Raw genomic sequence first — 13,900 nt, 5'->3', positions numbered from 1 at the left:
AGGTGTTGCTCCTCTAACCTGAGTGTGTTATTTGAGTTACTGTCAGCTTGAGCCAATCTGGCCGTTCTCCTCTGACCTCTCTCATTAACGAGGCACTTTTGCTGCTTACCGGATGTTTTTGTTTTTCTGCACAATTCTCTGTAAGCTCTAGCTCTGAGAAACTGTTGTGTGTGAAAATCCCAGCAGATCAGCAACTTCTGAGCCACTCAAACCACCCCGTCAAGCACTAACAATCATTCCAGGGGCAAAATCACTTCGATCACATTTCTTCCACATTCTGATGTTTGGTCTGAACAACTGAACAGCCTGCCCATGTTTGCGTGCTTTTATGCATTGAGTTATGGTCACATGCCTGACTGATTACATATTTGCATTAACAATTAGGTGTACCGGTGTACTAAAAAAGTGGCCACTGTATTTTGGAGCTGTATGAAGGATTTTCTGTGTGTTTAGATGGAAAATGTTTGATGAGAGGAACTGAAAATCCAAATAGCCACTGACTTCAGTTTAACAGCTGTTGTTTGGTAGATATCAGAATCCATTATCTGTGTCAGAGTTACTGAAATCTTGGATAAAGAGGAGCTAAATTATTACAGTCAAATCATTATTATCTCAATTCACAAATTCCGATGACGTAAGAATAGCTGTGCAGGCATCTACTAATACCTTACTTAGCATTGCCTTGAGCAATGTCCTTGAGAAGCTGAAGCAATACTTCTGTTGCTGGAACTTACAGATTATTTTAGCTGTCATACGTACATCGACACATTGAAACATACAGTGAAATGCGTCATTTGCATTAATGACCAAAAAAGTCCAAAGACCTGCTGGAGCAGTTTGCAAATGTCACTGGGCTTCCAGGGCCAAAGTGGCATGCCCACAACATACTAACTCTTACTAATTTGTGCGTCTTTGGAATGTGGAAAAAAACTGGTGCACCTTGGGGAAACTCATGCAGCCACGGGGAAAGAAAAAATCCTCCTTACAAATAGCGATGGGAGCGGCCGCTTTAAAGTGTCACACTAGCTGGTATACTACCATGCTGCCTATCACCCCTTTAGCTAAGTTCAAGTGGTGTATCAGAGGGAAATTACATCCTAATTTGTCCGGAATCATACTGTGTATCAGTATCGTCGTCGTCTTCATGTGCCTTGTGCGTTACACGCTTGGGCAATCATGGCTTTCCACATCGAACAATCCCACGCAGTGTCAATGATATCTCACACACTTAGATCTGTTAATTCTTTCACAGTGTCCATATATTTTCTTCCTTGCCTTCCTCTTCCGTGTTTCCCAGGCATACAGCCTTGTAATGTAAGGCATTCTATTTCTCCCTTTCTGATGACATGGCCCAGCAATTTAAGTTTCCTCTCATTTAATGTTCTCATTAAAGATCTTCTTGTATGGGTACATTGGAGTACTGTCTCAATAGTTACCCTATCTCTATATGATATTTTCAGCAATCTTCTAAGAAATCACATTTCTGTTGCTTCTAAGTTTCTTTGGAGTTCTGGTGTTATAGTCCATGTTTCGGAAGCGTACAGCAAGATTGACCAGATGTAACATTTTAGTAGCCTAAGCCTTGTTGTCATAGAAATGTGTCTGTTGGTAAAAATGGGTTTCATTTTTTTGGAAGTTGGTTTTGGCAATGGCAATTCTTTTTATTTCTATTTCTAGCATCTTGTGATATAAAGCTTCTAAGGTAATTAAAGCTGGTCTTTTGTTCAATCTCTTGGTTACCGATGTACCTTTGGCAGTTGAGAGTATCCTGCTGTTTTGATATTACCATATATTTAGTTTTCTTTACACTTGTTGGTTAAACCAAAATCTGCACTTGTTTGTACTACTTTGTCTAGGAGGATTTGTAGGTCTTCTGCAGCACTTTCTATTAGGGTGGTATCGTCTGCATATCTTATGTTGTTGATGTTAACACCTCCAATTTTTATCCCATCTAGATCATCTATTTCTCTGAGAATCATTTCACTATAGATATTAAATAATTCTGGTGAGGTAACACATCCCTGTCTAACTCCTCTTTGAATTTTAGTCCAACTGCATATATTATCATCAATTTTTACCACCACCTTTTGGTTCCAATATAAATTTTGAAGCAGTTGTTGGTCCGTTTCGTCAATGTTTAGTTTAGCGAGAATTTGAAATAATTTTTTATGTTACACTTTGTTGAATGCTTTAGTGAAACCAATAAAACATAAAAAGACATCATTCTGATATTCAACTGCCCTTTCTGAAAGCATTCGTAGTATGAAAATTGCATTCCTAGTTCCTCTATCCTCAATGAATCCATATTGCAGTTTAGAAGTTTCTGGCCTTAACTTGTTTTTAATTTGACTCAGAACAATTCTCAACAAAATCTTTATTATGTGACTCACAAGTCTGATTGCTCTATAATTTCTGCAGTCAATAGTTCCAGAAATTTTTGGCAGAGTTACAAGTACTGATTTCAAGAGATCATTAGGCAATACACCAGACTCATATATGCCATTAAACAGTTCAAAAAGAATATCTATGCCCAGATCTTCTAGGGCTGGTATCATTTGTCTGAAAAGAGGATGCTGTCTAAGTTGCATGCCATCTTGGTCAATGTCTCCCATCCACTACATAATGTACTGGGTGGGCACAGGAGTACATTCAGCCAGAGACTCATTCCACCGAGATGCAGCACAGAGCGTCATAGGAAGTCATTCCTGCCTGTGGCCATCAAACTTTACAACTCCTCCCTTGGAGGGTCAGACACCCTGAGCTGATAGGCTGGTCCTGGACTTATTTCATAATTTACTGGCATAATTTACATATTACTATTTAACTATTTATTACTATTTTCTATTGCTATTCTATTACTATTTATTATTTATGGTGCAACTGTAACGAAAACCAATTTCCCCCGGGATCAATAAGTTATGACTATGACTATTTCCACTGAAATTTCATCAGGTCCAGTGACTTTACCATGTTTCATGCTTTTCATTGCTTTAGTTATTTCTTCTTTGGTAATAGGTGGGCCAGAATTAGGGTGTTTAATATCTGGGGGTTCCCCTCTATTATCCTCAAACAGCTGCTGTATATACTGAATCCACCTCTCACATACTTTATCTGGATCTGTTAGTATGGATCTGTCTGCTGATCTTATGTATCCTGTAGAAGAGGTTTTCTTAATTCCAGTAATTTCCTTACTTTTCTTGTGCATTTCTTTGCTGTTGTTAATATGGCCTTCTACTTCATTGCATTTTTGATTCAGCCATTCTTCCTTTGCAATATTGCACAATTGTCTGGTCTGTCTGTCTAGCTCTCTGTATTGTGCTTCATTATTCTTCACTAACCTTCTTTGTTCCATCAGATCTAGAATTTCTAGGGTTTTCCACCCCTTGTTGGTGTGTTGGATTTCTTGTACTGGGATTATCTCCTCTGCTGATTGCTGTATAGCATATTTAAATCTGTCCCAAATAGGTGTTGTTTCGTTTTCGTTGAGGTGTTCTTCTACAGCTGTCTTGAATTGTTGCTTAAGTATGCTATCTTTTTAAAGTTCTCCCAATATATACTACTTCCTCTTTTTTCCACGTTTCAGTTTCTTTAATTTTGCAGCTATTACTGGATGGTGATCTGAACCAAAGCCTGCTCCTGGGTAGGCTTTAGAATTTGTGATATTATTTCTAAAACATTCATTGATGGTAATGAAATCTATTTGATTCCTTGTTCTATCTCCAGGGTTAATCCAAGTACACAATCTACGTGGATGGTTTTTATACCAAGTATTCGTGATCACTTGGTTGTTTCTGACACACTAATCAGTAAACCTTTCTCCATTTTCATTTTCCTCCCCTAATCCAGAGGGTCCTTTCCTGTCCAACTTTGGCGTTAAAATCTCCCATAACTAGTTTTATATCCTGAGATTTACATTGCTGTTTACACTGTTGAGATCTTCATAAAACTTGTTGATATCCTCTTCATCTGCATCATTTGTTGGCACGTAGACTTGGATTATGCTAATGTTAAAAGGGTAACTCCTTAATTTAACTAAAGGCAGCTGATCGGATATTGCCCAAAATCCTATAAGACATTTTGATACTTGTTTGTTTAAAATAATTCCAACTCCATACATATACTGTTGACCTCCAGAATACTTTATCAGAGAACTATTCTTAGTGAATTTGCCACTGTCGGTCCATCTAATTTCTGACAGGCCGAAGATATCAACTTCCAACCTTTTCATTTCATTTAATGTGTTGTCCAAATTTCCTTTCTGGTAAAGTGTACGGATGTTCCATGTTGCTACCCTTGGCCTTTCCCTATTGGTTACAGTCTGTGGATGACCGTCTGGTGTCACCTGCAGCCCATGACGACCCCTACCGAGCGAGCTGTTGTTCTGTTGATTAGAATCAACCCCATTCACGCTGTTGTCCTGTTTCCTTCTTTTGTTTCTTTCCATGATTGACGAGGCAGAAATTTCAACAGTGGTTTGCCGTTGCCTCCTGTTGCCGCAGTGCTCATCTAACTAGAGTATTTGACATCTACTGGTGTTCCCAATTGGGAATCATACAATAGACATCGCCCAACCTCTGCTGTTGTTGTACAAAGCCAATCCTCCACCAAAGCTTGGAATCCATCTCTCTGCTGCTGGAGACTTCGGTGATTTTAGGTGACACCACCACCATTGGTCTGGTTATTTTTCTGGTGCCAAACATTCGCCATTGACAGAGCTCCTTCAGGGAGACAGTGTGCACTCGGACCCAAGTCCTACTTGAAGGTGGAGTTGTCTTGGGTGGTAGAAGTTACATAATTGCTATCGGCATTTCTTGATATTTAGTCAGGACCCAACCACCCCATACACCCCCATACATCAGTGTAGGTGGGCTAAATGGTCGGGCTGCTCATGACAGACCAAAGGACGTTGCGTACTATATAACTCTGATTTTAAAATTCATTATTATTTCCCCTTGAGAATAAAGCTGTGACTGAGCAGCTGGATTTGATCTTCTGAGTGGTGAGGGAGATCATGAATTGCTCAAAGTGTCCAACAGAAGAGCTTCATCTCCAAGCAACATTGTTTTGTAAGCAAGGGGAGAGAAGAAGACACTAACAAATATTTGCAGAAACTCATGGGCAGGGAAAAGGAATCCATTACACATTCACTTTAGTCAGAATCAGATCTGATTTATTATCATTGATATATGTCATGAAATGTATTGTTTTATAGCAGCAGTACAGTGCAATACATTAAAAAAATTATACATTATAATGAGAAATATATTACAAAACTAAATAAATAATGCAAAGAGAGAGCAAAATAGTGAGATAGTGTTCATGGATTCATGGACTGTTCAGAAACCTGATGGTGGAGGGGAAGAAGCTGTTCCTAAAACGTTGAGTGTGTGTCTTCCGGCTTCTGTACCTCCTCCCCAATGGTGTAACGAAAAGAGGGCATGTTCTGGATAGTGAGGGACTTTAATAAGGGATACCGCCTTCTTGGGCCATCACCTTTTGAAGACGTCCGCAATGGTGGGAAGGCTCCTTTCCTAAAGCATTGATTATGTGTCTTTGGGCTCCTACCTGATGATAGTAAGAAGAACGTGTGTTTTGGATTGTAAGGGTCCTTAATGATGGTTGTAGTCGTCCTAAGGCACCACCTTGAGATGTACCTATGTTTATTGTCAATTGACTCTGGTCTCTTCATGAGGATCCTGACAAGATCATACTCAAGCCCAGGAAAACCATTATGGGGATGTCTCCAATGAAAAAATATGAAATAAAAGTGAGGAGCAGAGGAGGTCTCAATGAGACTACAACAAGTCAAACAATGATCTCTCCACAGCCCTTATGAGACCTTTCATACAAGAAATGGGCAGCCCTGAATCAAATACACAGAATCATTTAAATTTTGTGGACCTGGCAAGGGATATGTGGACATCCTGTATGCTGAGGCAACACTAACTCAGTCTAAATTGCGGCAACAAAAGGTAAATCATTGAATACATTGTCCCTGTAGCTGGCATTCATTCAGCTACAGTTGATGACATAACCTGGCTCTAAAATATGGACATCAGCATTTGGGTTATTACTTCTGGTATTTAAAAAGCTTACTGACTAATTGTCTTGAATGTTTGAGTATATATGACTGCACAGCAAAGCACCAAAATAATCACATCGTCAAGATCACCAATGAAACAACGATGGTGGGACTCATCACCAACAACAATGAGATGGCCTATAGAAAGGAGGTGGAAGAGCTCGAGGCCTGGTGCCAGGCAAATAACCTCTTCCTCAATGTCAACAAGACAAGGGAAATGGCTATCAACTTCAGGAGAACCCACACTACTCATATTTCTCTGTACATCAGTGGCACAACAGCGGAAACTTCAAACAGTTTCAAACTCCTGGGAGTGTACATCTCGCACAACCTCACATGGTTCCAGCTACATAGTCGGGAGTGCTCACCAACACCTCTCCTTTCTGAGGAGGTTGAAGAAAGCTGAACTATGCACATCTATACTCACGTTATTCTATAGATGCACAGTAAAAAGCATCCTAACAAGCAGCATCACTGCATTGTACAGAAACTGCATTACAGTGAACAAGAAGTTTCTACAACAGGTAGTTAAAACTGCCCAACACATCACCAGCTCCAGCCTACCCGCCATCAAAGATATACAATACTATGCAAAAGTCTTAAGCACCTTAGCTATATACAGTGCCTATAAAAAGGATTCGCCCTCCCCCCCCCGCCCCCCCCCAGTCCCCGGAAGTTTTCATGTTTTATTGTTCTACAACATTGAATCACAGTGGATTTAATTTGACTTTTTTTTACACTGATCAACAGAAAAAGACACTTTCATGTCAAGGTGAAAACAGATCTTTGCAAAGTGATCTAAGTTAATTATGAATATAAAATACAAAATGATTGCATAAGTATTCACCCCCTTCAAGTCAGTATTTAGTAGAGGCACCTTTGGCAGCAATTACAGCCTTGAGTCTGTGTGGATAGGTCTCAAATCAGCTTTGCACTTCTGGACTGCAATTTTTCCCCGTTCTTCTTTACAAAACTGTTTTAAGCTCTGTCAGGTTGCATGAGTGAACAGCCCTTTTCAAGTCCATTCTCAAATTCTCAATTGGATTGGGGTCTGGACTCTAACTTGGCCACTCCAGGATTTTAACTTTGTTTTTAAACCATCACTGTGTAGCTTTAGCTTTATGCCTGGGGTCATTGTCTTGTTGGAAAACAAATCTTCTCCCAAGTCGCAGTTCTCTTGCAGACTGCATCAGGTTTTCCTTCAGTATTTTGCTGCATTCATTTTACCCTCTACCTTCATCAGCCTTCCAGGGCCTGCTGCAGTGAAGCATCTCCACAGCGTGACGCAGCCACCACCATGCTTCACGGTAGGAATGGTGTCTCAGGGCTGGGTGTGTCTGCACCCTCGCCACTCCCTTCCGCCCTGGCACTCCTCTGCCACCCGTCCCGCACGTTCCCCACAGCACTCTACCCTTACCATTCCTAACGTCCTTGGCTTCCGCCAGATTTATAAATTTGCGCTCTGCTCCATGATGACAAATACAGTACATTTTGTGCCTAAGACCTCTGCACAGTACTGTGTATACAGACAGGTGTTTGAAAAAGGCCAGGACCATCATGGCGGATCCCACCCACCCTGCTCATGGACTGTTTGTCCAGGGAGGAGGCTACATATCATCCACACCAGGACCACCAAACTCAAAATCAATTACTTTCCTCAAGCAGTAAGGTTGATCAACACCTCCACCCACTAATCCAGGCTTCCACACCCCCAACCACCTTTACTGTATTATTTCCTTTCATCTTATGTACAGACACTCCTGTGCCTAGTGTCAATTTGTGGACATGCAAACAATCGATGTATATAAGCTATCCTTTGTGTTTTTATTTATTGAGTTTTTTATTATTATTGAGTACTTTATCATACTATGTTTTGTTTTGTGCTGCATCTAATCAGGAGTAACAATTATTTCGTTCTTCTTTACACTTGTGCACTGGAAATGACATTAAGCATTCTTGAATCCAGCAGGGCCAGTGCCAGTGTGGTGTCTAAACTCCATCAATCAAACTCCCCAACTCCAGCTTCCACAATCACTTTGTTCTCAAGTATTTGGACTTCAAGACTGCCATGGTTTTTACAATATGAATAGGTAGTCTATAGGCCCTTATAGAGTTTATCAGCTTACTGATTTCTGAAGGTCATAATCAGGTAGGTTGCAGTAATGTTCCTGTGAGCAGTGAACTACTGATAACCTTTGGTTTCCATGGTAACTGCACAGCTATTGTCTGGACTGGAGGTTTGGTGTCCTTTTCACATAGACTGATGGCAAATGAGAAAAGTTTCTCTGACTTTACAATCACAAAATGCAAACCAAAGTGGAATAGATTGGAGACTCTTTGAAGGGGGGTAATTGCAGTTGGAAAATGAGGAAGCAGGTCTTCAGTAACATGCAGAAAGAGGGGTTAGTTGATATGGTAAAATGTTATAATTAAGAATCAAACCAAGTTCCTGGAGCGTGAGGAATGCTGGAATGAGAAAGGCTGAAAAGCTCCTTAAATATCTGGTAGGAGGAGTAATTTTTGTTTTGCTTTGCTGCAGTTCATGTGGGCATTTTGATGACCATTTTCCCTTTAGTCTGATTAACAGGATACTTGGTTGGAATTACAACAGAGAACTAAATATTTCCATTTGTTATTTTTTGCAGAGGAGTTTCTTGTCAAAGAGTTTTGAAATTGTTCAAAAATGGAATCCATTCTCCGAAATTAAGAGAAGGGAAGATTTGGAATTACTGGTAAGCCTTTGTATAATTCTCTTGCATCCCAGAGAGTTTCTACCTTGAAGTTCATACCATTTTTATTCATCAATAAATTTTCTTTGATGTATTATCTACCCTTTTTCATATAAAATAAAACATTAAGAGTCTAGAATCTTCTACTGCTGTTGCATATTACTGACCAGGCTTGTTGTAATGGGAACAGAAGGGCACTGTGAAATTTGTCTTCCTAGGATTGAAGTGCTTGATTAAGTTAAGAGTCTCAACCCAAAACATCAACTGTTTATTCCTCTCCATAGATGCTACCTGACCTGCTGCGTTCCTCTGACATTTTGTGTGTGTTCCTCTGGATTTCCAGCATGTGCTGAATGTCTTGCATTTATTATTAAGTTGATCTCATTGCTTACAAGACATATTGTAGTGGTAGCTGTATAAAATGCATGGATCTCGCACCCCCTTTACTGTGCACATCTAAGGACCAACTTTATGCTAAGGGCAAACTTGACAGATCTTTTCCATGTAACACAGTGCTGTAACTGATGCTTGAGTTCTCCATCACTGCTGTTAACACAAGGTATATAATATAAATTAAATACTTTTTAATATTGGTTTCTTGTTTCCTTCTCACCCTACCATGTTTTTTTTTCAAAACTGTGCCTTGAAATCATTCAAAGATGATAGTTTAATTAAATACGACTTGAGTAAGCAAGCTATCTATTTTACCTGAATGGATGGTTGGGAATTGATGTATGGAGCTAATTGCTTTTTGGGGTGTAGGCATCGCTAGCTATCCAAACCTAATTGATCCTGAACTGGGGTGGTTTTAAAAATCAGCCATATTCATAGGTCTGGAGTCATTTGAAGACCAGACTAGACGATGATGACAGAATTCAATCACTGAAGGACATTGGTGAATCAATGGCAGAGTTACAGCTGGTGCGATTTATTTAATGACTGCCATGATGAGAGTTGAACTGTGTCTCTGGGACTCAGACTGTCAGGCTGCAAATCCAGTAACAACCCCTACACTGTGGTACCTAGATTGTAAGAATAGCTAAATCCTTTCTCAGTTTTGGACTGCAGCTATGTTTACTAGAACCCATCAATTGCAAAGATTTAATTCTTTGCATTGCATTAAAACAGTCTTATAGGTATCTAAAATGCTAATGATTTGTAATTTCTGATTTTACAGGAGATTTGAGAGAATAATATTTGTGCATTTTGTTTCAATTGAAAGTGCACAGTTTTGTTTTAAGAAAGCAACCCAGATTTTAGTACATGAATATAGCATCTCTGAGTGATGTTTACAGTCCGTCCAGCACTAAGCTCTTACGAGGGCAATTTTAATCAAGCCCACTCATTGTGAAGGGGGCACAATCAGATTAATTCATTGTTACGTACCCCGTAACTGGGTTGCCAAACCAGCAGAAATGGATCACTCTGTTGGAGTCTGGATTGCTAGAACTAAGAAAGTTTTATTAAAGGAACAAGCAACACAGTACTCTAATCAAAAAGATAATAAATGCAACAGTTCAGCAATGATAAACACACATGTACACAGAATTAAGATAACAGGATCAATCAAGCTCTATCATTGTCTAGGGGTAAATGACCAGTTTCAAAGTGACGCAAAGTTCAGTTCGCAGACAGTGGGGGGAAGGAGAGAGAGAGCAAAACGAATGAATATTCAACACAGCCTCCACACAGACCTTCGCAGTCAGCTTTCGGGCGAGTCCTTTGTGATGTCATCTGAGGTCACTGACCGTGACCCCTCCGTTTCCCGATACGATTGTTTCTCTGCGGTGAACCTGGCACCCAGGCAAGGGTGGACACACACCAGGTTCCCGCCGATCGTGCCCTTCCACCCTGTGCGTCTATGGTCTGATCCCGCAACCGGCCTTCCAAAACTTCCCACCGACTTGTGAGAGACGCACCGCTTCCAGGGTCTCGTTACCTCGGGTGTCGTGTGTGTCTTGCCTTAGCGAACCTGTCCCTTTTTATCCCCCTGCTGGGGTATCGCCTGTCCATCACTTAAAACAGTTCAGGGTTCAAAGGGGGAGCCGATCTTGACAGCTCTCTCCTTCCGTTACTCTCTCCCGTCCCTTCATTAACATCTCCAAATGCTGCTCCATTGTTTTCCTTATCTCTCTCTCTCCTGAAGACAGGTGACAGACCAACTGCTGATCCCACTGGTGCCAGCACAGGACAGCTAACATCTTAATGTATGTGTATTCTCGTCACATCATAAACACAAGAGATTATGCAGATGCTGGAAATCCAGAGTAACTACAAAATGCTGCAGGAACTCAGCAGGTCGGGCAGTATCTACGGAACGGAATAAAGAGCTGACATTTTGGACTTGATGAAGGTCCTAATGAAAGGTCTTGGCCCAAGACATGGACTCTTTATTCCTTTCCATAGATACTGCCTGACCTGCTGAGTTCCTCCAGCATTTTGTATGTTTTACAATCAGATCAATCGCCTGTTTTGCTTTCCAGTGAATTCAAAGGAATTATAAAGTAAAGCCAGGTGTAAAATGGGAAATTGACCTGATTCCAAACATATCCCACCAGATGAGGCAAGTAATGCAATACTCCTTGTGTTCAGTGTCCAATTAGAAGAGTCAAATATGTTATAGTGGGAATTACTTTATTCACACTTATTTGCATAAAGTAGCCGCTGTAGGACGAGAGGGGAGTGACCTGCTTAACTTTTACAAGCTCAGTAATAAATCTTGGAATAGGGAGGGAATTGTGTACCTGCCCTTCCTCTTATGTAAGCACCTTGGAAATTAGGAAATAGAGCCATGGGGACAGTAAAGATGGATAGCAAGTCTGAGGTGGAACTGTTTAAATGAAACAATAATGTGGCATGCTTTGTGTTATTATTGTAAGAGGGGATTCTGTGCTGAGGGAATTTGAGACAAGATTTGAGTATTAATTTTGTTCAAAATTTCTGTAAATTGACTTTAGTCTTTTCTGCTCTTCAGCTGAAGAAATTGGAGAAGACTTAGTATTACATTGCGCCGTTCTAATTTTGGGGACAACTATTATTGCACTCCTGGGTTTGCACTTAGGTCACTGAGTGTTAAATACTTCAAGCTATGAGATCCTTAAAGAAATGTACAGCATTATTGCAAGTCTTAACCATGCCAACAAATTTGAAGCCCTAGGCAAAATCATTGTTAGACTTCTGTAAGATGGTGCATCGGGACTAAGATGATGCAAGGTCTCGACCTGAAATGTCAACTATCCCTTTTGCCTCCACAGATGTTGCCTGACCTGCTGAGTTCAAAGATTTAAAGTACATTTATTATCAAAGTATTTATACAGAATAGACCTCTGAGATTTGTCCTCCCTGCAGGCAGCCATGAAACAAAGAAACACCATGGAGCCCATTCAAAGAAAACATCAAATGCTCAACGTGAGGGGAAGAAAGGAAGAAATTGTGCAAACTGCTAAAAGCGAGTGAACTACACATAGAATACCAAACCAGGAGTCAAGGAGTTTTCACTTTAGTTCAGTTCAGCTAGCTGACTGCAGGCTGAAGAGCCAATCTTTGCGGAAGTGCCCCAATCCCATATAACATATAACAATTACAGCACAGAAACAGGCCATCTCGGCCCTTCTAGTCCGTGCCGAACTCTTACTCTCACCTAGTCCCACTGACCTGCACTCAGCCCCTAACCCTCCATTCCTTTCCTGTCCATATAGCTGTCCAATTTAACTTTAAAACTGATCACCCCGATCAAATCACTGAAAAATAGCAAAAAAATTAGTAATTAGTAATTAGCATCCGGGAACACATACAATATGAACCTCGAAACAAGTCCACAGACACAAGCCTTGCCAATCAATCCTTGCAATGTGGAACCCAAGACTCCTGCACTTTGCTCGGACAACAGCTAACTAGAGGAAGAGGAAAAACAAACGCAGGCAGACAGAGCGGAATCCCTGCCTGCCTCTGCTCATGTCTTTGTTTACTTCAACCTTGCTGGCGTCTCCATTGGAGAGAAGCGGCGGAGTCAGTTATGGGCTCACATCCAACTTCCAGGTCTCCAGGCCACACACTCTGCTCCCAACGTCACTGAACTCCCTCAGAGACAGCAAAGTGTCAGATCACTCTGTCGACCCAAAAACACACCACAAAATGTAAATTGCAGGTTACAATCACACACAGCTTAGTAGTAGAATCATATTTGAAAGAAGTAAATTAAGTAGTTTCTTGAACTGTCTGTTTAATAGCACTACTAGTTGTTTGCTTGTGCCAACTTAGCCCATTCAGCAGCTTGGTTTTCTCTCCAGATTCCTGCATCTGCAGTCTCTCGTGTCGTTTGTAAGATGGTATATACTACTAATCAGTTTAACTGAGCCTCCATTCCATTAATCATTTCTTACTATGTTAAAATATAATTTCTATCACCACTGAGCCAGAAATTATTTACTGACACTTTGCTTTGTCTACCTTCACTGTCCAAGGGTTCGTTACTACCAAGTTATCTCAGTAATTCTTATCTAACATCAAGTGATGGATGATTGAAAACTTTATCCAGCTTAACACTGACAAGGCCAAAGACTTAAAACATAAAACATTACCACACAGTACAAGACCTTTGGCCCATGATGTTGTGTCAATCTTTTAACCTAATCTGGTGATAGCCAGATACTTTTATCATCTTGTATACCTCTGTGAGTCAGCTCTGATTCTTCCTGTACTAGGAATTGGGCCTTAGGGATTTTCCGTGTGCAGAGTTGATGCTGTATATAGCAATAGCACCAGTGTGGAAGCCACAAATGTAATTGTGAAATTGAGGCAACCTTCTTTAAGAAATTGTTGTTATGATTTGTAAGAGCATTAAAACTACTCTTGCTGGTTTTGAAGATGGCAGCTGCTGCGTATCTTGCATTGTGACCCACAGGATGTGGGTCATTGTTTTAAAATGAATTCCCCCCATGGAAACCTGTGGCTGACATGGAGATGAGGAAATCAGGCTGGATTGATAAAGAAGGGATAGAGTTAAGGAAGACCCTTTCTCTCACCAACAACACTCCTTTACAAATTGTGTAACCCTGTGATGGTGGGTGGCTCCCAAGTTCCTGTGATC

The 13,900-nt window shown here is 40.6% G+C and overlaps 1 protein-coding gene across 2 annotated transcripts in view; it reads left to right on the top strand.

Annotated features, from left to right (window-relative positions):
* The window catches only part of vezt (vezatin, adherens junctions transmembrane protein), a 119,279-nt gene that overhangs the window by 54,031 nt on the left and 51,348 nt on the right, over window positions 1-13,900 (top strand). For both annotated transcript variants that reach the window (XM_063072260.1, XM_063072259.1), the window contains exon 3: window positions 8,728-8,814. In XM_063072260.1, the coding sequence (XP_062928330.1) occupies window positions 8,728-8,814 (87 nt within the window). The remainder of the gene's footprint in view (window positions 1-8,727; window positions 8,815-13,900) is intronic.

This window comes from Mobula hypostoma, chromosome 20 (genome assembly GCF_963921235.1).
Source record: "Mobula hypostoma chromosome 20, sMobHyp1.1, whole genome shotgun sequence".
Taxonomy (NCBI): domain Eukaryota; kingdom Metazoa; phylum Chordata; class Chondrichthyes; order Myliobatiformes; family Myliobatidae; genus Mobula; species Mobula hypostoma.
This window is presented reverse-complemented; position numbering and strand designations above follow the sequence as displayed.